The sequence below is a fragment of the Nyctereutes procyonoides genome, unplaced genomic scaffold (genome assembly GCF_905146905.1).
Source record: "Nyctereutes procyonoides isolate TBG_1078 unplaced genomic scaffold, NYPRO_anot_genome, whole genome shotgun sequence".
NCBI classification, from domain to species: Eukaryota; Metazoa; Chordata; class Mammalia; order Carnivora; family Canidae; genus Nyctereutes; species Nyctereutes procyonoides.
This window is the reverse complement of record NW_026575047.1, coordinates 40,877,434-40,903,666: the sequence shown is the minus strand read 5'-3', so window position 1 is coordinate 40,903,666 and position 26,233 is coordinate 40,877,434. Positions and strand designations below refer to the sequence as shown.

The 26,233-nt window shown below is 43.0% G+C and overlaps 1 protein-coding gene across 1 annotated transcript in view; it reads right to left on the bottom strand.

Moving 5' to 3' along the window:
* Positions 1-26,233, bottom strand: part of NTRK3 (neurotrophic receptor tyrosine kinase 3) — a 377,133-nt gene that overhangs the window by 26,925 nt on the left and 323,975 nt on the right. The window contains exons 15-16 of the mRNA XM_055326704.1: positions 25,434-25,606; positions 22,067-22,310 (exon numbers count right to left, since the gene is read on the bottom strand). Coding sequence (XP_055182679.1) covers positions 22,067-22,310; positions 25,434-25,606 — 417 coding nt within the window. The remainder of the gene's footprint in view (positions 1-22,066; positions 22,311-25,433; positions 25,607-26,233) is intronic.

The following is a 26,233-nucleotide window of genomic DNA, read 5'->3' as shown; positions in this document are numbered from 1 at the left end:
CATTCCCGATGACAACAACACACAGAGAAGCAGCAGAAGTTGCTGTACCTTCATGCACCATCAGCAAAGACATCGACCACCACCCCAACATATCTACTGCTCCTGATCCAGCCATGCAAAGAAGCCCATTCGCAGGACCTTGGGGGTAACCTAGAAAATCCTACCTCTCCTTTCTTTCTCCCACTTCCTGCCAATGGGTATCTTTGTGTGAATCTGAGACTAACTGGTAAAGGCAGGATTTCAGACTTAGGGCCACCTAGACTTAAATCCTAGCTCCAATGTTTTCCAATGTCCTGTTTAAACATTGGTTTTCTCATCCCTAAAGTGGCACCATGATAACTTCTTCATGGGAACAGTATAGATGAAATAAATTAGCCTGCTCAAAGTCCCTAGCAAAGTGTCTGGTGTAGGTTCTCAGCAAGGTAAGCTGCTGTCCCTGACCACCCCTGAAGACAGCAAATGGGAGAAGAAAGGTCCTTAAGAGGTCCTGAATGGACAGTGCAAGTCAAAGACTGAGGAGCTTTCTACAAGATGCTCCCCCAAGTGGAGAAGTCCACAGGCTCACTTCTGACAGTCTCTCAGTCGAGACAGTTGGAGGTGAAACCTAACTATTGAGCAGACAAGGTATGCTTCCGATACCATGGCCACCTGATTCTCTCTTCTTCATTTTTGTCATTCTGAAGTTTGTATTTCTTGCTTTGAATTCAAAATGGTCTAGATCTGACTTGTCTCAGAAAAATTTTATCCAAGCCATTAGAGCTCTCCTTGGCTAAGTTAAATCAACTAAATAAACTAAAATACACTACATTCTTTAGGGAACTCAATTGCTTTGACCTCTCTGTCTAAAATTGTGTGCACATACATGCAGATAGACACACACATGCACACAACCATCACCACCACCACTACCACCACCAGACACTTCTTTTTTCCTTTTCTGCTTTATTTTTCTTCTAAGGATCTTACATACTATCTATTCTACTTTATTGTCTATTTCTCTTATCAAGGGCAGAAGTTTTTGCCTGTTTTAATCACAGTTGTATCCCCTAGCACTGCGAATAGTTCACAATACATAGAGTGACTTTCTGTCCCAATTTACCAAGGAAGGTAACAGTTTATGCCTGTGGTATTGATTTAATTATTAATAGCTTCTCTTTTTCAGTCTCAGAGGTGTCCAACTTTAGACAATCAAATATACAGAGTTGATTAATAATAAGTAGTTGTTGAATTTAATTAATAAATTTGACCAATTTGATACTTTAATTAAACATGTCAACTCCTCAAACCAAGAGTTTTACCCTGAGGTAAATGAAATACATATGATGTTTAAAAGCATGAGAAGAGATTGATTAATCTCTTCTAATTGTCCTGCTTTCAAAATTCTCACAAGGCTAGCAAATATGTTCATTCTGATAAACTCTAATTCTACACAGCTGTTAGTGTTCAAAAATCCTAAACTGTAATGCTGTTATTAGTAACAGTGCCAAGAGGAGATACATATAAAAACGTGATCCTGATAGAACCTGGGAAGCTATGCCTAATTTACCTCCCTAACAGTATCATAGGAGAAATGAATGAAATTGGAAAAGTATCCCTGTGCACTTGCCCATCAGACTGCAGCATCAGGATAATATCACATACTGGAGACTGGAGGTTTTTCACTTCAAAATGAACTACATCACACCCCTTCTGTTTGAAAATGGCATCCGGCCTGTGGGAAAACATCTCAAGGTGGACATGTGGCCTCCTAGGGCTGGGTGAGATTTTTAAGGCTGGATAGGTAAATTCTGTGGTGCTATTTTCCCAAGTGGACTATTCCCAAAACAGAAGGAAACAGCCCCTAAGCAAAAAGAGGAAGGAAGCCATCCAATTCAGCCTGATGATCAAGGCAAGACAGATGGAACTTTGATTCCACATTACGTCCATCTCCATGCCAGAAATTACCACAGAAATTAACATGGGAATGGGAAAAACTTTCCCCCAAATAGAGAGATGACTCAGTCATGGGGCTCTGTAATAACTATCCTAAACATTCAACTTCTTAGACAAGCTTCATCTGAGGTCAACAGGGAGACCCTTTAGCCTATGTGGCATTTTCAGTTCCTTAAAGGGAGTGTAGGCACCCAATGTGTACTCAAAACTCAAGGTCACACTTCCCGAAATGCAAGAAAGCAGCCAAACCATCGTCCATGCAGAGCCTCCAGCCTCCACCACACACGCAGGCTTGGACAGAATCCTTGGCAGCCATTTGAACTCCGGCGCTTCTCCCAGATGTGCACCTAATTTTAGCAGACTATGGCCCCTCCACCCCCCACCATGCTTCCTCCCCATGAGACATCCCAAGCACATCAATGGCTTTGGCAGGAAACTTCCATGGAGGCAGGGAAGGAGAGGTGGGAAGCAGCCCCAGCCCATGGAAGTTCCTCTCCAAAGTCTGCAAGCTGTCGGTCTGTGTATGGACTGCCCTGCCCAGCCCCCTGGTCCCAGAAACAAAATCCAGACTCACTGTGGAAGCTGCCGGTGCTGCTAGCCTCTGCCGCTGCCATGACACGCTGATCGGGCCCTTCTGGCATGGCCCTTCCTGACAGTGAATGGAGGAGAGAGCAGGGTAGGGGAAGAGAGAAGAAAGGATGAAGGCAGAGGAAGAAAGCATGGAGGATGAAAGAAGGGAGGAGAAGGGGAGTGGGTATATCTTTAAGTGAATGGCGGGTCTCTCCTGACCACAACCTCCAAACACGTCTCACACCACTAAGGGAAAAGGTGACCAGTCATCAACCCAGCTCCAGGACCCTCACTCAGGAGTCCACCCAGAGATGTTACCCACAGCTCAGCAGGCACACCATCATACCACTCTTAATACATGGCACCCAGCTGTCTTTCTCTTGGTCTTCTAAAAAGATCCAACTGGCTTCCCTCCAAGGGCTCAATTCTACTTCCAACAAGATGAGCCTCCCAGCCAACTACCATTCTGAAAGGAAGTGGGTTTTATCCAGAATTTTCACCCCCTTAAGTCAAAGAAATAGCACCTCTCCAACCTTCAGAGGAAATATCTGTCCTTCTTGTCTCCAGCAGAAAAATCACTGAATTCATCACTACTTTCAGGGCTTCCTTCCCAGATGCCCTTCCCTGCCTGTCCAATTTGGAAAGGAGGTGAGCTAGCCAGATGTCATCTGTGTGGATCCTCAGCCCTCCTCCTCCTTGCTGTCAACAGAGTCAGTGTGCGCATTCTCCATTATAACTTGGGAAAAACTCATTCCTCTTAAAAGGCCTCTTGAGAAGTCAGAGAAGTGGGTATGTTAGGTAGCCTTTGAGAAGGGATATGCAGTGACTTAGCAATGGCATTTCTCAAGCGCCTCTTGTTCAAAAGACAAGAGACATAGCCCCTGCTTTCAGTCAAGCCAGAGGCAGAGAAGCACTAGAAGGACTCAACAAAGAAGTATGTTCATGAAGCAATACAGCTCTGCATGTAAACAATAGGGTGATGCTGGGGAGACCATCCGGTGAGCACACTGGGTTTTGATAGCAGTGAGAAACAGAGAGAAAGAAACAGAGAGGGAGATGAAAGAACAAATGATAAGTTGAGAAGAGAAGACATTATGGGCTGAATAGTGTTGCTCCACCCCCAAGATTCATTATGCTTAAGTCCTAGTACTTCAAAATGTGGCTATATGTAGAAAGGTAATTAAGATAAAGCGAGGTCATGTGGGTGGGTCTTAATCTAATATGACTAGTGTCCTTGCAAGAATGGAAAATTTGGACACAGACATTCACAGAAGAAAAAGGAGGTAAAGATATGGGGAGAAGATGGCATCTACAAGTCAAGGAGAGAAACCTCAGAAGACACCAAGCATGCTGGCACTTTAGTCTCAGTCCTCTAGACTTCAGAACTATGAGCAAATAAGTTTTTGTTGTTTAAACCTCCCAGTCTCTGGTACTTTGTTACAGCAGCACAGGAAATGTATACAGAAGGTCTCAGGGAACTTTAGAAATGAACAAGTGCCGTTAAGGAATGGGGGCAGGCTGGCTGGGGTGGAACTGAGGGGGCTTTTTGTAAGAATAGTCAGAAAGCAGCATGGCAGACTGTCTGAGGGCACTGGGGGTCAGGGTAAGAAATTTATCATTTTGAGAAATGATGATTCACTCAAATATCTTAGAGAAGCAGCTGGGATGATGGAAGATCTGAGGAGCATGGGTAGGATGACTCTGAGTCTGAAGGTTGCATGCATTGATCCAAGAATTGGTCTGGTCAGGGAGTGGACTAGGGAAGCTCCTGCTGACACCCAAAGGACAGGTGACATTGAAGAGAGGGCAGAGCAGAATCAGGTAAGGAGTCAGGTACAGGTCATAAAGAGATAGGTTCAAAAATGACTCAACTTTGGGAAACATCCCAAGAGGATTTTCACTGATGCCAATTGGCTGTTTGAAAAGCAAGAGGTGGCCATGGCGGCTTTTGTCTCCAATAAGCCAAGTCTCAACCACCAGCAAATTCTCAGGGTAGGCTAACAGCTTAAGCAATCAAAGAGAGAAGAGGTGGAGGCTAAAAATGTAAATTCAACCAGCTTCTGCCTAAAAGCAAAAAGGCATTATAAGCATGAGGATTTCCCAGAGTAAATGTTTAAAACAGCAGGACCTTGGGTGCCTGAGTGGCTCAGTCAGTTAAGCGTCTCCCTTCACATCAGATCATAATCCCAGGGTCATGGGATCAAGATCTGCATCAGGATCCCTGCTCCGTGAGGAGCCTGCTTCTCCCTCTCCCTCTGCTGCTCCCCCTGCTTGTGAGCTCTCTCTCTCTCTTTCTCTCTCTGTTAAAAAGATAAATAAATAAAATATTAGAAAAAAATGTTTAAAAAGTAAATATAAAATAAAATAAAATAGCAGGACCAGAACTTTAAAGGAGAAAAAGAAGAAAAACCAATGGATGAGGTAAAGGATGGCTGTAACAGGTAATAAATCGCAGAGCCAGGCGTCGCAAAAGCACTGAGTAAGAATGTTAAGCAGTGAGGAATAGAGGGTGGAGAAAGAATGGGGCAGCTATTAATAATGTCATTCAACAGATAGTTCAGAAAAGGATTAGACTTTTTAGAGGAAGGCATTTGAATTTTGCCAAGATGAGATAATTAGTGACCCCAAAAATTTAGAGTCAATGAAGTGGTGAGATCAGAAGCCCAAAAATTAAGACAGAAGATAAAACGACCTATTTCAGTATTCGAGGAGATATTTGTCAGTTGGAAGGGGCAGAAAGGTCAAATGAAGATTTTTCTTTAATGTAGAAGAGATGGTGGATTTTAGAGTAGTAAGAAGGGAGAACAGCTTCATTTCAGAGTGGGACAGACAGTCACAGAGAGCAGTGGGCTAGAGAGGGCAGGTGACAGATGGTGAGGTGTGAGGGAAGTGAAAAAGAAAGCAGACATGTGAATTTGTAGATATGAAGAGGGTGAAATATTTCATAGCATCACAGAAATATATACTTGATACAGTTCCTTGCACATGCATAATAATGCCTCTTTAAATTACTTTGCTGCTTTATACCTATCTAAGCACTTTCTATTATAGAACTGACTCAAGATCTCAGATTTGGGAAAGAAACAAAACTTTGAGGTCCTCTACTGTAACCTCATATTCAATGCATGTATCTCCATAACATCTCTAAAATGTGGTCATGTGGATTTCCTGGAAAACTCTTGGGGATGAAGACCCACTATCTTAACTGTGTGGTCCGTTCCATTTTCACACGATACGAGTAATTGTCTGGGGTACTGCACTTCACCACCCTGGAGTTCTCTAGCCCTGTCACATCTGTGCATAAGGAAACATGTTGCAGAGTCCATTTACCAGACCAAAGTGATGAGGGACATTTCCCAGGGGCATCTTTGAATGTGATGAAACCTGGTTTTGTGATTTCTGATTGTCCCAAACAGCAGTGCCCTGGAATATCATACCAGTTCAATCATTCACCAAGAGGTGTACCTGCCTCTTTGTTTATTTCACTTAACAGACATTTGCAGAAAGCCTATTATATGTCAGATATGGAGTTATGCGACGAGAGAAATAAGGCCTGGATACTGCCACTTCAGAAACCCTGAACTACTATAAACAAGTACATGTTGACAGATGTTCTTGAGGATACATTTTCACAATAAAAATGTAAAAAAAGGAAAATCACTTCCTGCAACATATTTAGAGGTACTAGGGCAGCATTCCTCATCTCTGATGACCATCTCCCCTGTTCCTGGCATCTCTTCCCTACTCTTCAGTTTCACCCAATCTATGTTATATTTTGGGGACTATAATTGGCCCAAATCACCTTGCTGGTGCTTGTTTTACCGGTACCTTGGAGACTCCAAACTCCTTAAATTAAGGTCTCTTTTCTTATTGATTCACCCCCAGTGTTTCCCTCCTCTTCCTTAAATATCTTTGCCACAAAGCCCAACTAGAAAACAGATCATGGAACTGGCTTACTATAGGTTCACATTTCTAATTCTGAAGTCTACCAAACCTCACAGAGACCATACTGTACTGGTACACTACTCAAAACTTCTATTCAAAAATGACCTCACATTCCTTTTTTTTTTTTTAATTTTTATTTATTTATGATAGTCACAGAGAGAGAGAGAGAGAGAGAGAGAGAGAGAGAGGCGCAGAGACATAGGCAGAGGGAGAAGCAGGCTCCATGCACCGGGAGCCCGACGTGGGACTCGATCCTGGGTCTCCAGGATCGCGCCCTGGGCCAAAGGCAGGCGCCAAACCGCTGCGCCACCCAGGGATCTGACCTCACATTCCTTAAAGAAACTTACCTATGATTCAGAGCAGTGAACCCAAGTCTGTCCTGCCCTAATTTTTTGTGTAATCTGAATATTAATTAATCTCTCCAAGCCTCAGTTCACTGGTCTGTAAGTAGGAATGATAATACTGGCCCAATTGACCTCTACATACTTTGATGATGATCAGAGAGAAGCACTGGATCTGAGATAGAACACCAATATTCTTGCCTGGATTCTACTACTAAATAGATGCATGAACTTGAGAGACACCTGCTCTTTCTCTGGGGTTCAATGTCCCCCATCTGCTAAATAAGTGAGTTTGACAACATCATCTCCAAGTTTATTTCTAGTCAGAATTTCATAAATTTGCCAGCATAGACTGCTTACCCAAATTTTACTCAGGGATTTATCAAGGACTCTCACAAAATACTTATGAACAAAGAGGTTAATGTGTGTAGAAGAGTCCAAATGGCTGGAGTCATAAATGTTGATAACTGAATCAACAGCTGCTTGAGAACAAGACTCCAGCAGCAAACCCAAGTCTTGAGCCTCCAACATTCCAAAAAATTAAAAATATGCTTAAAGTAATTGCTGGTACACTGATGAAAGTTGCAGGTGGTACAGAGCTGGGAGGAAAAGCTATATCTAGACCACAAACAAATTTTGGCAGAGTGGAAGATATCTACCAAGAAAAGCATAAGGCCTTGAAAAAAGAAAACTAGCAACAACAAAAACATTTAAGTGAAGAGTAATAAAAAGGAAGTACAAGATAGTTTAGGATATTGGGATACTAGCCTCATCTATGTAAACTTGCGCATAGAAACCTTAGTCCCAGTAATTCAGGCCTACCTGGCAAAGTCCTCCCTCTGTACATGATCCTTTAACACAGATAGAAGCATTTGATAAACTCATACCTATGCCTTAGTTGATCCCTCCAATTCTGAGAAGCTAAGGTTTGAGCATGAGTAAAAGGTTCATGTAGAATCCTTGAATTGAAAGCACTGATTGGGATGGGATATGGCAGGACTAGGACAATATGACACTCATGGTAGGCATCACCAATTAATCCCACATGATTTTCACTGATTCTAGATGCAACCACCAACTTTTTATCATGCTATGTTGAACAACAACAATCATAACTGGTACCTGAGATCTACCTGCCATCCCTGAAGCATATATTTGGTATCAAAGCAATTAGATTTGAAAGCAACAAGTCCTATTTTAGGTATAGAGGAAATATAGCAACATGGAAAGCATTAGGGACTTTACCAGTAAAGTGACTTCTCCATATTTAAAAATGAAGAATATACGATGGTCTCTTTAGGATCAGCATAAAATGGATGAAAACAAGAATATATGCCCAAGGTCATCTGAAAGAGCTTGAGTGGCTTCCAGGCAATCATGGCTCAATTGTACCCTGATGGATACAAATGAAGGAAAAAAATATGTCTGAGAAGGGGCATTGGCTGGTCATAGAGACCTGGAAAGAGAGTAGACATGGAATTGGATGGTGGCAATGTTTATCCTTTCCTGGCTTCAGTGGGGGGAAAGGGGCAGATTTGGGCAGAAGATTTGGAGTATTTCTGAACCTACTGGGAAGCCAAGGGGTTGCTGTTATCAAATGGATATGGGTATATCAGTCTTTCTTAGCCGGATGCTACTGACAATTTGATTCATCTGACTTTCTTGCTCTGACTTCTTCTTTAAGCAACCTTCTCAGTATGATCAGGCTTCCCACACAGACTGGCTTACTGAGAGTGAATGCTTTGATCATATAGCCTTTGAATAATCTGGCCCCCTGTGTGCATTAATAAATTGTCCTTCAGGTGCTAACTGCAGTCTCATGGGTGTTTTAATTATTGAGGTATCCCCTTAGGCCTCTTCACTGATAAGCAGATGTTTGGCCCTTTGGTGGGGAATCAGATCCAGATAGATGTATCTACCCAGAGTCCCCACACACTGATTATTGGTGTATGGCAAGGGGGGACTTATAGGCATCCATTTAAAATGAATTAAATGCTTGGGCCATTATTCCTTACCCATTATAAACATTTGACATAGGATTACATATTTTTAATTAAGCACTTTTATTAAGCATTTTCATAAAAACAGAGTAGGTTCCTTTGCTTTCAAGGAAATTTAGGGTATGGCGAACTATAGTACATGCATGTACCCAAATAGACATTTGGGCAAGGACATGAATAAAAAAGGCAATACAAAGATCAGGAAGCTAGGGGTTGACAACCATTGGGTATGAATATGATCAACTTCAAGAGCAAACTGGTCCACAAATCAAAGGTCCTTCCTGGCTGTAGAGGCTAAAGAACATAAATCAATGGGGAAAAAGTAGCCACGGTTGTCATGGTGACTGGCAGAATGAGAGGGATGGCATACTGACCAATCCCTGCCAATCAACTTTGGGATGTTGATGAACTTGACTCATTTTTTTCTCTAGAGTGTACATGATCATTTACTAAGCATACTATATTGGTCACATTGGTGGTAACAGTGTGATGGAAGTGGTGATAAAACCAGCAGTACCCAAGCCAACATTTCAACAGTTCTTCTCCATCCATTTTATGCACATAGAAAGCAGCGACCATCATGCCTTTAACAACAAGAGAGAAAGGAAGGAGGACTAGACTTAAACTAGCCTTATATAGATCTATATACATTGCCTATATACCTCTATCTAATATCCATATTTATATCTTATCTATATGTCTATAGATATTATCTGTATCTTCAAGGCTCCAGTGCACATGATCCCAAAATCTTCCCTTTGGAGCAATAAGGGATGGCACACACTTAGAAGGCCTGGAGGATGGGCTGTAATTCTGAAGACCTTTGTCTACCATAGAACTCATGGTCTACAGTTTTCAAAAGTTAGCTCCTAATTGGAGCTACCAATGCTACAATGGGAATCTCTTCCCTTGACCTACTCTAGGCTTTCTCTTTCCTCCCGGACTTCCAACAGACAAACCCAAATGTCTAAACCAGTCCCAGTGGAGTAAGTAGCTTTGCTTCTTATTTCCCTGAGTTCTCTCCAGGCTCTCCTCCCCTCCAATTTTAGTATCCAGCACCAAAGACCATCATAGGAAATACCTTGGCTTGTAATTTTAAATTATTTAAAATTTCTTATATATAATTTCTCCTTTTTCACTTACATAGAATAATAATTACCATCTATTGATTGAGTGCCTAATAGGTACCAGGCTATTTGCATACATTATCTTATTTAATCTGCCTAAGAAGAAGAAATTGTCCCCTCTCTCTCCCTCTCTGTTTCAGATGAGGATCTAAGACTTAGAGAATTTAAGAAAATTTCCTAAGGTTGCAAAGCTCATAACCAGAAGCTCAGGATTCAAAGGCATATCTATCTACTTGACTTCAGAATTAGCAGGCGCTCTGCCCACTTTCTCTTCGGTCCCCCCCACCAAACCCCCACCTCAGCTTTGTCCTGTGGGATTAGCTAAACCTGAAAACAAAAACAACCAGGACTGTGTTTAAAATTCTGAATTTCAGATGCTATACTGACCCAGTCCTCTGCCTCTTCATCTCCCTCCTCCTCCTCCTTCTCCTCCTCCTTCTGTTTAGAAACAAACAGATCACAAAGTCTTGGGTTTTGAGGATTAGGAGAAAAATACAATTCTTTACCAGGAGGAAGTCAAGGAACACACTGTTCTCTTTACATGCAAATATCTTAATTACAGCTGGTAAAGAAGATATTTGTATGGAAATTTATGTATCTTTATATGTTATGTATTCAGTTTGCCTCAGGGGGGAAAAAAGCCTTTTACACTTCAGGAGCCCAAACAGGGTCTGTTAAAATGCAGGCCACTGCCAGCCCATCCTCCGCTGGAACAGAGAGGAATGAAAGGAATCCACACCTGGTTCAGAAGCCTATGATACAGCCTCTGCCTCACTTTTCTTCAGGATGAGCTCCGGTGTAAACATGCCTCAAGTGCTCAGAATCTTCTGATGGGGCACCTCCCTGTCTTATTTTCTAGTACCTGTCCCTGTGGAAGTAAGGCGGACTATGACAGCACCCGTCCTGTACCGCTCAAGACCATCACAGATGGAAGAAAACAGCCAAATTTCAGAATTACAAGGAGATGAAACCAAGTTTAGGAGAGACCACTGGGAACTGCTTTCAGGAAAAGGATGTAATTTTTTGGCAGGGCAAGGGAAGGAGATACATATATTCCACAGATTCCTCACCAGTCAAGATACACCCAGTGAACAAAATACATCCAATTATCTATGAAAAGGCCATATTGGTTTCAATGAGCTTCTTAGCATTTTCCTGGTGTTATAATATCTGCTTTGTAATATAAACCATGTTTATCTCGCCTAAGAGTATAGGATGAAAGAGACTTACCTTATAGCAGGTAGAATTTTGGCTAGACATAATTGAGAATGTCCCACTTCTAAAGGGTATTACAAATTAGAAAGAAAAAGATAAATCTCTCACTGATAATGACTTCCCTTCGCCACATCTGGAAGGAATAAGGGGGGACCTGTGGAATCCCAGGAGATGTACTAGAATAGAGTGAGCAAACCATCTGTCTGGGGTGGTTTTGATGCTGTTCTGCCTGGGGCCACAGGGGTGAAACAGATGACATTTAAGTCTCCTTCCAGCTTCATGTTTCTTTAAAATGGAATGATCTAGCATTTGTTCATCTGTTTCTAACACTCGAGGGATGCACACTGGGATAGGTGGCCTAAAAGATGCATTTGTTAAAATATCCATCCTGACCCTCAATTTTACTGTTCTTCTTTTTCAAGGTTATGATCGAAAACCGTAAGAGGCTTTGAGCGCCCAGGCCCTGGCCTTCAGTTGACCTTCCCAGACCCTACTGATTCTGATGGCTTCTCTTCCACACTCCACTACTACCTCCAGGGCACAAGGCCTCATTGTGGACTTGCCTGGACTACTGCCCTGACCTGCCTTAATGCTCCTGAGTTCCTGCAGTCTGTCCTATATGCTACTGCCTAATGACTTGTCCTCACACACAGCCTCCCTCAATGACACACTTTCCATGACTGTCCATTGGCACCCACATCAGAATAGCTGGCCTTTCAAGACCTGCCACAATAGCCCCATGCTTTTTCTTTCTTTTTTTTTTTTTTACAAACATTTCCTTCTATGTATCTTCTTTTTTTTTTTAATTTTTATTTATTTATGATAGGCACACAGTGAGAGAGAGAGAGAGGCAGAGACACAGGCAGAGGGAGAAGCAGGCTCCATGCACTGGGAGCCCGACGTGGGATTCGATCCCGGGTCTCCAGGATCGCACCCTGGGCCAAAGGCAGGCGCCAAACCGCTGCGCCACCCAAGGATCCCCTTCTATGTATCTTCTACACGTCTGCAGTTTCATCCTGTTGAGTGACATGCTGTTCTATATCACCCTCCTGGTTTGCTTGCCTCCAACCTATCTCCATACCTTTGCTCATACTAACCCCTCTGACAGGAATGTCCTCCTAAAATTCAACCCACTGACTACCCACCAACCACTTAAGACCCACGTCATCCTTCTGATTAAATAGGCTTTTGAAATTGGTAACCCTTTTGTATGATTTTCCTCCCTCTGGCTTGTGGAGGAGTTACAAATTTTCATCCTGCTTTATATTCCCTATGAAATTTTAATTTCCTTGGAAACACAGATTGCATTCTATTCATCCTCACGCATAGTCAGGGAATTGAATTAAATTCTGTCCCCAGCACACGGACCTTCTCAATGGCTAGAGGATTTGGCACAAGGGGAAATAAACTAGCATGGACAAAGGTCAGCAGATGTACAAAGTGGATTCCTCATTTTAATGCCTAAGGCTCTACCACTGACTTTACTATTGGGAAGTCTCAGGGTCTTAAAAACATCAGCAAGCCTTTCTAAGTTTCCTCCACAAAATGAAGGCTAATAATCCCTGGCAGCTTACTTCTTTGCAAGGTCTCAGAAGACCTTCTTCCTTCCAGGCAGAACATTAAGAGGCTGGTATGCAAGCACAAAGCCCCACAATGAGCATGTATAAAATAAGCATTTCTCTTTTAGCAGGTTTGGGTGTAAGGGCTTCCATGGTCAACTGATGAGCCACAGAGATGAAGCTATTCATTAAAATTCAGTCAGTCATTCACTGATTCCCTGCTGCTACCATTCTTCTTCTTCACATCACTATTATGTGTGGCTGGAACACATAACACATGTTCTAAATCTTAACTGGGGAGCCTATAGAAGGGGTCCCAGTGATCATCCCTGCAGGGCATGGAAGCCCCTCCACAGAGTGCTACAAGAGGCCCACAGCTGGGGGAAGACCAGAGGTAGCAGAACACCGGCTCTAAGTGTTTTTCCACTTCAACTGAGGCAGTTTGTGTTTATCTATCTATCTATCTATCTATCTATCTATCTATCTATCTATCATCTATCTACCCATCTTCTAAGGGCCATCTGAAGAAAATGTTTTACTGCTATGTAAAAAAAATGTGTTGGGGGCAGCCCAGGTGGCTCAGCGGCTTAGCCCCGCCTTCAGCCACGGGCCTGATCCTGGGGACGCGGGATCGAGTCCCACATCGGGCTCCCTGCATGGAGCCTGCTTCTCCCTCTGCCTGTGTCTCGGCCTCTCTCTCTCTCTCTCTCTCTCTGTGTGTGTGTGTGTGTGTCTCAAATAAATAAAATCTTAAGGAAAAAAAGTGTTGGAAAACTATACATCTAATCCAACCTTGTAAGCTGAAAGTCAAGAATACTGATCTAAATTAATATCACCAAAGTAAGTGAGTGGCTGAACCAGAATCCAGTTCTTTAAGCTCCATCCAAGAAAAGGATCAGTAAAGCTGTCAATGAATCTTCAGACAAAACCACAGAATATCTATCAAACTCCCAACCAAGTTTCTGTGAAGTGAGAGAAAATAATGCTATTGGGATGGCCAGTACTTGTGAAGAGATGAGAAATCTCAAGACAATGATGAAGAAAGACAAGAAGGGCCTATATTACATATGGTAAACTCAAGTCCATGGCAAAAAAGGTATTTATTCCACATCACTGGTCACAGCAGGGACTAAACCTAGGCTTCCTGCCTCTGCCTCTGGTACTGCATACTAGTCACCACATGAGTCACAGGTTGCCAAGACCCCATAAGCAAAGATGGGAGGGTATCTCCCAGCAGTAGCATTCCAAAGCCTCTGTGGGGAGATGCCCAAAATAAGTCCTTTACCTCATTACTGGAGTCCCATTGTTTGTCCCAACTTCTTGGTCATTATGTCCTCTCCAAGTCACTTTATACCAGATTGCTGAAGCGTTCCATGGCTCAAAACACCATATCCCACCCTATATTAACTTCTGAACTTTGTAGAATGCTGTAGTTGCAGGTTGATGTCCCCAGCACTACCATTGTGTTGGAATAAAGTATAATACAGTCTAGGAAGGTTGGAGGTCTGGAAGTGCTGAGATGGGCACAAGAATCCAAGTAATTCCCATCACTGAAAAAAAATCAAGAAAGTCTGCCCAGCCATTCTTATGCCCACAAGGCTGATTTTTGTCCACTTACCCTAAGTATCTCAAAGAGGAAGAAGAGGGAAGGGAAGAAAGCAAGTTTCAATCACTAAAGTAGATCCAGATATTGTGAGGAGAGACTATTTAAAGACTGGAGGTTGTTTCCTTGTTTCATCTGGAAGAGGATAGGGGGCTGGGATATTGAGCAGCTATGTTCCAGGGCAAAGCAATAATAGAGACTGCTTGAGAGAACGTTGACTTTATTCTTGTACCATCAGTCCTATCCCCTTCTATTCTGAAGAAACCAAGCCTTTAGCTCAGTTATCATTACCCCTGGAACTTAGTCCCATAGAGAGTAAAATTTAAAAGAGACCATAAAACCAGGATCCAAAACCCAGATTTTATAGATGAAAATGAAGCCTCTAACTGGACACATTGAGACCAAGATATCCTAAACAGCAGTCCTGTCCCTCGACAGACTTGGAATTCCAACATGACTGATATTTTTTGGACAATTAGTGTGCAAATCCATTGGCTTTAATCAAGGAATCAAGGTTGTAATACCTATAATTAGCACAAATCTATCCTCCACACCTTCCTCCATGTTAATTCCCTCTGTAGCTTTGTGCAACTGAATGGGTCTTAGCATTTAAGTTGTTTTTCAGATTTCACTCAGGATATGTGTACTGTGGCACCAAGTCCTACAGCAGACATTCTGGCGACTGAAGCTCAAGCATGCCCAGATGTCTACTTGTGGCCATGTCTCTCTGCCAGCATGGGGCACCCTCTTCCAAGGTGGACAGGGAACCTGAGGAGTCCCAAGCCTTCCCTTAGCCTCCTAATCTAACCTATATCAGAAAAAGTGGACTCTAATCCTATCTACTTACTCTCTAAAGACAGTGACCAATGTCTGCACAGCTTCAAAGGGTTCCTTTAAGAGTCTGGAGTTACAAGCTACGGACCAAATAGGATTCCTCAGCAGCCTCTTATAGCCTACCTAACCCTCTTCCAGAACACAGGAATCTCTGGAACTCTAGGGCCTCTGAAAGGTGAATGAAGGGTTGCCCCAGGGCAAAGGGGACCATAGGATAGGCTCTACAATAGGGTAGTAGATCCCCTCACCTCTGCTTCAACCATAAAAGTCCTACTGCCTTTAAAGAACAATGTAGTGTAGTGCAGTGTGGTATTCTGAAATGGACGCTGGGACATTAAAAAGAATATTAGTGGGAAAATCAATAAAGTCCAAACAAAGTCTAGTTAACAATTTATGCCAAGAAAAAAAAATTTATACCAAGGTGGATTTTTTTTTAGGTTTGACAAATGTACCATAGCCAACAGTAGGGAAAACTAGGTGAAGTGCATTTGGGAACTCTCTCTACCATCTTCGCAACTTCTCTGGAAATCTAATATTATTCCAAATAAAAACATATTTATAAAAAATAAGAGATGAGTCCATCACATTATTTAGGAATATAAACCTCTTCCCATTGTTCTCCTCCAAATAAATAGGAATACAGGTAACAAATTTTTAAGATATCCAACAATAGCAAAGGAAAGATCAGGCCCAGTAACTGGGCTCTGGCCACTGGACAGCCTGCATGAGACCCTCATCTTCTGATAGTCAGAATCACTTTTCCTACCATGGTGCCTAGGTCTAAGGAAAACCTAATGGCTGAAACCCCAGGGACAAGCTGGCTAAGCCCTCTCTAAACTGGGCTTACTGGTCAGCACCCCTCAAGGACCAGTATGCCCAGCTACTAACCCTCTCCCAGGCAGTGAAGCAGGAGGTCAAGTCTCCCTACTCTTGGCCTCAGGATGGCTGGCAGTCACTTATCCAGGTGGGGATGAACAGGGTTGTAAGAGACCCACCCTTTTTACACTGTTTCATATTTCCAAGAGTAACAACTGGTCACCTCTTCAGCATGAATCCCACCCTTGGTAGGAACAACTTTTCTGCCTGGTGGGAGCCAACACATAGGCCACACCGTTTCCCCCATCTGATGGGCATCTGCCTGCCTACAGAGAACAGAAAGGAGCCTCAAGAGTTCTGTCCTAGTAGGGCAAAGCCTGAAATATTCCCAGGCTGCCATGACAGGTCAGAAAGTCTAGTCTGGGAATTCAGTATGAGGGACCTCATTGTTGCTGCACAGTGAAGCCACCATCTGCAACTGTTCTAGCACTATACAAGTGCACATTATAATCTCCATCTGCCTGGGTTCTCTGTCTCAAAGAGCTCAGAACTCAGAATCTGAGCAGGGTATAGGGGTGCCAGTTACTGGGTAAGCTTCCCAAAACCCCAACAAAGAGCAAGGAGTATTGTTGGCTCCATATAATCCTGAAAGTCAGTTAGCTTAAATCACCATCACTAGCTTTTAAAGGTAAAAGTAAATTACAAGTTATTTCATAGCTACGGTTCTCCTTACCACACTGCCAGCTACTTGATTTTCATCCATGGGCTTCCCCACTTGAGACCAAAAACTAATTAATTAGTCAACTCAAAACTTTGAAAATGTATTTTCTTTTCTATTAACTTGGATTCCCTTTGATTTGGAACATTCCCTCTCTTTCCCCACCCAATCAATTCAATGTGTTTTCTTGTCGGTATGCCTCTTTTGCTTTCCAGGAGGACAAACAAAAGCAATGGCAGGCTGGGCTAAGCTCCCCTATTGCTTACAAATGTCATGTGATACCAGGACTTTGCAAGTAGAGGATAAAAGAGGCGTCTCAGGATAATCGTCTCCATCTTCAGGATGGGAACAGCAGTGGAACGTAAAGATATCTTGTCCTAACTTTCCTGATAAATCATCAGACACAGGGTGATATGCCGTGGAATGTTGGAAGAGAAAGTTTTTCTTCACCCATAATGTGTAAGAGGTTGCCATTTGCTCACTACAACCCATGTTCTTCTCTTCTACCTGAGGACATTGCTACACTCCATTTCTCAGCCTCCCTTACAAATGCATATGATTGTGTTCTTGCCATGAGAAGTGACAGGCCCCACTTCCAGGTCAGGTCCATTAACCACATGGATTCCTTCATGCCCATTTCCCCTTCTAGCTGTGGAATGGGAATGGATATCTTGGGTGAGCAAGGATAGCATATAAGGAAGAGAGTAGAGCTCCATCAGCCTGAATAAGTGTATGGGGGCGGGGGGGGGGGCTATTTCTCCCACAAGTTCATCTGCTCATACTGTTATATGACCTAGAAATAGGCTTCTATTTGTGTTGAACCATTATACATATTTTTGCATCTCCTTGCTATAGCAGTTGACCTATCTTAACTAATGCATTTAGGTAAGCCTTATTCCAAATGCCCATTTTGGAATTGGGAAGACATTTTTATTTTAGCTCTAATTATAGTAACAGTAATTAATATTTATTTAACATTGATCATCTTAAGGGCTTTATATTAGTTAACTCTTAATCCTCATAGTAAATGTATATGATAGGGACCAGTAGCCCCATTTTTACAGTCGGGGGCACTGAAAGGTTAAATAACAACCAAGGTCCTATAGTCAGAGATTATAGGAGCTGAGATGCAAACTCAGATAGCATAGGTCCAAAAGATGACACTTGTTCATCACTGCCATCATAGTATCCACAAAATCAAACATTCTACCTGTCAAATCAGTTTACTCCAAATTATTCCCACGTCCTAAGGGTTACCATTATCATTCTCCCCACGGGTTTCTAGGCATCCTGATCTGGAATCTCCAGCTTAGAACCCAGAACTTGCTATCATCTGCCAGACCTGCTTTATGTCCTCCAGACGTGTGTCTGCCTAGATTTTGGCATACCTTCTCTCGTATCTCCCAGACACTTGGCTCTATCCCCTACCTCTAACTTCGAGCCATCCTTGACTCAGACTATCAGTCACCTGCCTCCTCCAGATATTGTCCCCAGATACTGATTCTACTAGCTTAGATAACAGACTCCCCACAACATCTGCAAAGACTCACCTCATTTAGGTAGGCATCTGTTTGCCTGTCTAAGTTCCTCTTGGTCTGGCCTGACCTACTTCTTGCCTAACTCTGAACTCCCATTCCAACTTTGTTCATTCATATTGGATGCCTACCAGTGGTAGGCACAGAAGATAACATGGTGAACAGGCAGGCACACTCCTGGTCCTCTGGATGAGGAGGATCAGAGCACAGGGCCTTCTGATCCTGCTCTTCCCATACCTCAGCATATGGCCTCCCCTCCAAATAAATCCCACCCCCTTTCAGGACTCTCAAAACTTTCTTTGATTCTAGATTTGACCTCTAATTTCTTCGTGTCATCTGATGTTCTGAGAAAGGTATAATGATACCAAAAACCCACACTTGTCCAAGCCAATTTAAAAACAATCTCAGGATGGTAGAGTGAGTGACCACAGGAGGAAAAGGTATCTGTCACCAGGCCATAGTCTTAAAAAGAGAGAATAAATGGTCATGGAACTCTAATACAGAGATGTTTGTTTTCTCTTTCTAAATACGTAACAGGAAATTAGCAAGATCACCTTTGTAAATCGTTTGCATGTCATTCATACATGAGCCAGATGGTACTTTTTTAAGAAATTAAAAATAAAAAAGAAAGAATATAAAAAGGAGCTTATCTCCATCTCTCTCCCTGCTCTTATATATACACCCTGGACTCTGTACCGGGCAGATGAATACTCAGGAGTGCTCACGCACACACACACACACACACACACACACACACACACACATACAAAGAGAGAGGCCCAAATTATCTGCATTTAACTGAATCAGGCACCAGAAACTAGCAAACTCCTAGGTTCAACAGTTTTCAGTAACCTACAGTAGCAAATCTGTCCCAGATGTCAGCTTGCAGAGAGAATCCTCAGTGCTCCTGCTATATAATAAATCACTGCATTCCCCCAGAGCCTCAACTGGTGTACCAAACAAAAAAATGTTTTGTAAATCACCTGAACATGAGCCTAGCTCTAGCTCTATGATCATGAGGACCATATAAACACTGACCAGAAGAATAAGCAAGTAAGTACTGATGCTCCAGTCTGTAAGTGGAAACCTTGAGGAGGAAAGTTTCCAGAGGTGGGTCAACTTACAGATTCTATATCTTTGGGGCAGCTGCATGATCCCAGTTTATTTTCCAGTGGCCAGAAGATCTTTCTCTCTGACCCAAGAATTACATCTGGAAATCAGATTATCCCTGTGCTTTTCCTGCCTTGGGTATGTAGGAAACAATAGTTTATCGAGTAAGCAATGTATTCTAGGCTCTTTACACAAATTAATTTGCTTAACATCAAAATAATTCTGCCAAGAGACTATATTTGTCCTCATTTTTTTTAGTCGGAAAATTAAAGAGAGATTACGGGAGGTGCACTGGGGTCCCAAGGCTGCTAATGGTAGTGTTAGGTAAGATTAGGTCCCCAAAAATAATGCCTTGGTCACTCTTATGTTTTCCAATTTGGACACAAGATTTTGGAGTTCATTACTGATACAACCTCTAGAAAATCTGCTTCTACCTTTTGTTTTACAGAGGGCGAGGAAGGGGGAGCTGTGAATATATTAGGATGTTGTGAGCAACTGAACATGAAGATATGATACATACTACTCTTGGAAGATGGAAAACATAATATCTACCCACCATCAGTGGGATATGCAGTTTTCCCACAGGGCACTGTTTTTTACTACAATAGCTCTCTTTTTTATTTCAAATTCCTTGGGACCAAAGACACACATTTTCAAGCCAGCTGGCCTCAGCTTACACCTGGCTTAGAATTCATGAGAAAGGAATTGCAGATACCTGAAGAGTGAATGTTTTCTACCTCACTCTCACTTCCTCAAGTTCCAATAACCCCTGGTACCCACAGAAATGACATGGATTCACCCCTTCTTGCTCTCCTAGGAGTAAAGAGCATCAGTTCTCAGTTGTTAAACCAAGGGCAAAGCATTATCATGTGGTAACAGATAGATGTGATTTTTAGACTCTTTAGAATCAGAATCAAGAAATATTAAGTGCACTCCTCCTTGAAGTGAGTTTGAAAGCTGAGTTTGCACCCATTCTGGTCTGATTTTGTTTCCCAGGACCGTGGTAAAGCCAGTTGAGAACAGATTTTCATAATGACACATCTGCCTCAGAAAAACGATGATCCATCCCATGCTTTTATCAACACCAACATAAATCTGAGCTCAGCCAGATAAGCCAGCAAACCCCATTACAGAGAGCACAAAGGCAATTAAATGGTGCCAACTCCAGCTTGACTCAAGAAATCTATGGCCCATGGGCCCTTAGCAACCACACCAATGTCTCTGTTGGAAATGAGTAAAAAAAAAAAATAGTCTAGATGCTAAAGAAATATTTTGCTTTGATGTTTCCGCCCTGGCCATCCATCTGTGGTTACTGCTACATTGTGTTCCCTTTGCCATATTTGGGGATGTTGGACAGGGTGGGTGGCTTAAGAAACTGCCCAACTTGCTTAGACATACTACCTTCCCTGCTGTTTGGTCTACTTTGCCTCATATTTTCTCCTGATAGTATATCATCTGCCATCCTTTGGTTGTACCATGCACACATCACTTTCTAGCCACTGAAGGCATTTCTCAAATATTTCATTTTTCTTCAGGCTATGGCTAAAATGAAATGTCTTGAGTGACCAGTTCTAATGTCTGGGCAATGTTGTTTAAGCAAAGCCATCAAGAGCATGTAGATAGAATTGAAATGCACATGCCAGCCCCAAACTCCCAGCCTTGTAGTCCACCATGCTTAAGCCAACAAGACAATCCTATCTGGGCTCTTTGACTCACAATATGATCATTCATTCCCTACAAAGAAGACAAAACCAATGGCTCCCATGCCTCTTAACTTCCAGAACTGTGTCCTCCCCTCTTCATATACCACTGATCCAAATTCTTCACTCATTCAATGTCCCTGAAGTAAATCTTCCATATTTCTTGAGGTATGTATCTTTCAATCAGTTTGCAAAGGTTAGGGCACCTCTGCGTCTCAGGCTTCACCCATATTCCCCTCTTTTGGGGTAAATTATACTCATGCCCACTTGTCCTTTCCCTGGCAGTAATAACACTGTCAAAACCGTTCAGTAATCCACCGAAAGTGGATTTCCAAAGACTAAGAGAAAAAAATAATTCTGGGAGCAAAATAAGATACCTCTTAACATAAAACATACCACTGTATAGAAGTAATATTGAATATGATGCCTCCTATCACAATCACAAAGCTTTTTCTAAGGCCATCCTGCAACTCTCTCCAAAGTTGGCAACAATAACATGCTTTCTTGCTTCATCTTTCCTAAATCGTTCAGGTGATTCTGCTCAGCAGGACATTAATGATTTTTGCTACTTTCTGTGGGTTCTGGCTTCTTATCAAGATGTAGCTTTGAAGACAAGATAAGCCTACACAGTCACCAGATAATTTCAGAGAATAAAATGTGTTGTGCGTAAAGCTGAATGAGGGACTGAGTTGGAAGTGTTAAAATGTAGCACCAAGTTGAACTTGATTATGTGTGTATTTGGGCATACACATATATGTATGAGTCTGTTTGCATGAAGAATGAGTATTGATGTAAATAAGAACACAACGCATATGTCATTGCAATGTAACCATACTGTCAAATTAAATGTCCAAGAGGATGGGAGGCATGAGCTATCGAGAAAATAATAAACAGGTATGTCAAGATGTAGGAGTGGCCAAAGGATAACCATCACGTGTATGTCTAGGCACAGGTGCATATGTGTGTTCTCCAGAGTGACAGGGTTAATGGACAATGACAAAGACATGTGAGCAAGGTGTTAGCTCTGCTGCTGAGTCCTGCAGCTGGAAAAGCCACCTTACCCTGTAGTAATCGGTGCTGTAGACATCTCTGGACATGCCAAAGTCCCCGATCTTTACCAGCAGATTGGCTCCAACCAGGCAGTTCCTGGTGGCCAGGTCCCGGTGTACGAAGTGCTGGGAGGCCAGGTACACCATGCCTGATGCGATCTGACTGGCGATGTGGAGCATTTGGGAGAGCCCCAGCTCACCTTTCGCCTGGCGTGGCTGCCCATCCACAAGGATCATAGCATCCGGCCCATGGGCCCTGTGAGGGGTGGGGGAGAAGACAGGGGACAGAGAGAATTCAGGAGATCAAGGGGAAGAGCCTTCTTGATTCCCTGTTCTCTGGAATACACCATAGAAATGGATAAAATCTCTCTTAGCCGATCTATTGCCTATTTCTATTTACCCAACATTACATTATGTGAGTGTACATGTGAGTACAACACTACAACCAGATTCCCAAATAAATGATGCAGACATACTCTAATAGATCAGGAAATAAACCTACTCTTTTCAGTATCTTAATGCTATCCTGGGGTTTCCCCGGCTCTAGATACCCACTACAAAATCGTTAAGATAACAACTAACTCTTCCAGAGCCCTTAAGTGTTCCAAGCTCTGCCCTAAAGATCTCATATCTATTAATTCACTTAATCCTTCCCCTCCAATTTTGAGTTAAAGAAACTGAGGCACAAAATGATCGGGTCACCTGGCCAAAGTCACAGGAGTGTCACAGTGGCCTTATGGGTAATGGGGAGGCACTGAAACCAGGCATGTGGCTCTAGAGAGCTTTAAACTTTATGGAGCATCAAGAGGGCTGACTGAAGAGATTCCTGGGCCCTGCCCCTTATGATTCTGATTGGCAGGGCAGAGCTCGATCATCTGCATTTCTGACAAGCTCCCAGTGCTGATGCTGCCCGTGGGCAGTCCACACTGTGGGTAGCAGGAGCCTTGTGTTCACATTTCTATCCTGTCCACCACACTGCCTAGGATTGGACAACATTTGTTGGTGGCAGAGCTGGATGGAGAGACCCTTCAGGCCCAGGAAGCCCCAACTCCCCCTCCATCCCAAATCAAGGCCCTAGATTTGTTATCCTAACACCTTGCCTTGTCGTATCAGTCACTTTTAGTATTCACTCTTTTTTCCAGAAAACCCAATGAGCCGTAACCACACCCAGAGCCCTTATTTATGAAGTTGTGGACCAAGGAGCCCTGGTATACAGCGAGACCTCGGCCTGTTTTACTGCTTCTCCAATTTCCACTGAAAGGGGTCGTTAAGCATGAACACATTCATTTTATTGTCTTCTGTGGAGTCTTCCTACTCCGCCCCTCCCAAGGAAAGTTACTGTGTCAGATCACAAGGAAGGGGCATCAGCAGCCAAGCCTGTGTTCCCATCTACCAGGAGAGGAGCTGCAGCCTGACCCTAAAAGCCACCAAATGGCTTCTATACTCTTTTCCTCCCTCTTCCCTTCTATTGAGCATGACAGTGGTACTCAGGAGTTCTCTGTAGCCTTACCTGTGGCACTTGGGGCTAAACGTACTGCTGAATCTATGGCACAGGCTTGGTGGGAAATGAAGCATGTCCCTCTCACCACCCCAGGGGAATGCAAGCACAGCATAAAGATCTTGAATATTGGAAAAAGGCATTAGTAACTACCCTGGTTCACAGTCCTGATAAAATACTAATTGTAATAATTTAATGGTAGCTATCATTGACTGAGTACCCAGCTACATGGAAAACTCATCTAGGTATTTTACAAATATAATCACCTCATACTCATAATAGCAAACCTGTGAAGCAGTTATTAATAGTCTTGTTTTCTAGGAGAGAGAATTAAGTTTTAATAACTTGCTCCAGGTTACATCACTAAGACGTGACAAATTCAGGATATGAAACCAAGTCTGTCTTACGATAAGGACTGAGTTCTCCAAGAAAGGAATGAATTTCATTATGAAAATCCAAGTTCAGGAGGTTCAAAACATCCTACAGATACTATCCATTCCTCGGGGACCATTTTTGGAATCCCAGCTCATAAGAAGTGTTCATTATCTGCTACCAGCCCTTCCCTGCCCCCTCTAAACCACAGCACGCTAGTGAATGTCTCACTTGAAGGAGATATTCTCAAGTTTTGGTAAGCATGTTAGCATGTTCCATGCCTACATTTGAACTCTGAAAATGTCATTATCAGCCATGGGATTCAATGGAATTCAAAAGGTGGCAAAGACTGAACTCTGTCAAGGGCCTGATTGTGGGTAGAATTCCACAGACCTTCACACATGGCTGCCCCCTCCACATCTGGGCACTATTTGCAAGTAGCAGATGTGGGAAGCAGAGAAGTGCCAACTCTGCTCTTGCGGTGGGAAGCTGCCTTCCTTGGGGAAGGTAGTCTGCACTCCTGCCCTGAAACTCCACCCAGAACTTCTGGCTGAGGTTCCAGTCTCTTACCAATTTCATTAAGAGCATCTCAAAATCCAGATGATCCTGAGCCACGATTGGAAACACTCTTACAACAAATCTAATCTTTCTAGAACAGTGCTATCTAATTTAATACATTATTAATGGAAATATTTATACTGTACTGCTCAATATGGTAGCCACTAGCCACCCATGACTACTGAGCACTTGAAATGTGGCTAGTGTGACCAAGGAACTGAATTTTTAAATTTTATTTAAGTAATGTAAATTTAAATTCAAATATCCATATGTAGCTACAGTACTGGATAGCACCATCATATAAATTTATCCAAGGAAAATCTGCTCTTCTTTTTTAGCCATCTCTGTCTCCTGATGAGCTTGTAACCTTCTACCTTCTTATTCATCATTTAAAAAAGTCCCCAAGGGGGGGCACTTGACAGGATGAGCACTGGGTGTTATTCTGTGTGTTGGCAAATTGAACACCAATAAAAAATAAATTTATTATTAAAAAAAAAAGTCCCCAGCAAGAACGTTTCCAGAAGGGGTGTAAGGTTTTAGCTCCCCTTGCAACACTGAGAAACATAAGGCACCAAGTGAGAAAATTATTCAGATCATCAGGAGAAAGGGTGGCTCTGGAGTCTCAGAGTTGAGTTACAGGCTGGAAAGCCCTCTGGGCTCCCTCCTTGGACTCCTTCCAGACCCTGCTCTTGTGGTCAGTCCACCCTGTGATCAAGAAGAACATACTCACTTGTCATAGCATCCTCAGTGTCTCCCCTCTAGAAATCTGTGACAGGGGCCTGAAGCTTGCTGCTCAGGAAATGATATGAAAGACTGAAAGGCTGCTTCTCATTTCTAATCCCCAGACTTAAGTGTTCAGAAGGGCTGTGTGATTTCTGGCTCCAGGGGAACTGCAGACGTTCAGTGGAGCTGGGAGGGGGACTAGGGCTGGGTACAGAAGTTCGTGCTCACCTTAAGAACTTGTTTAGGTCTCCATGCTTCATGTATTCAAAGACCATGATGAGCGGGTCCCCATCACCACACACCCCGTAGAACTTAACAATATGCTCATGCTGCAGGTTGGTGAGCAGCTCAGCCTCCCTCTGGAAATCCTTCCGGGCAGCCAGGGTGGGATCCTTCAGGGCCTGGAAACAATGCAGGACATGGTTTTTAGCAACCAGAGGGCAAGGACCTGCCTCTTCCCCTCCTGGGAGGAAACCTGTCCATAACAAAGACTGCTCGTTTCCAATAAATCAGATTTTTAATCAGGGTTTAAAGACCATGAGATGACATTACAGCCTCATCTTTGTAGAACAAAAGCTTGTTCATCCTCATTCACCCTTGTAGAAACAGAAGCCAACTTTCTGACCCCCACCTCCATTCCACTGGCCAGTGATCTCAATTCATGTTCACCTTGATGTGAATGCCAGAGGCAGGGGGCTATGCAGGTGGAGATCCTGACAAAGGCCCCTTCCCTTAAACTTTCCTTGAAGAAAGGGTCCTACAGTTAAAAAAAAAAAAAAAGAGTGGAAAAACCACCACCACATGAACATGTTGGCTTCTAGAAGGCACCTGTGTCCTTCCTAGTAGGAAGCTGAAGGAGCATTTGGGGGATGAGTGGGACTGCAGCTATGGGAAAGGCAGTGAAAGGGCAGCAGCCATAGGATCCACCCAGAACCAGGATGGGGTCAAGTCCTGCAAAGTCGCAGGGTGGGATGAGGAAGTGGGCATCTGGTGATCACTAAAACACCACAGTGTAGCCCCTGTGTCAT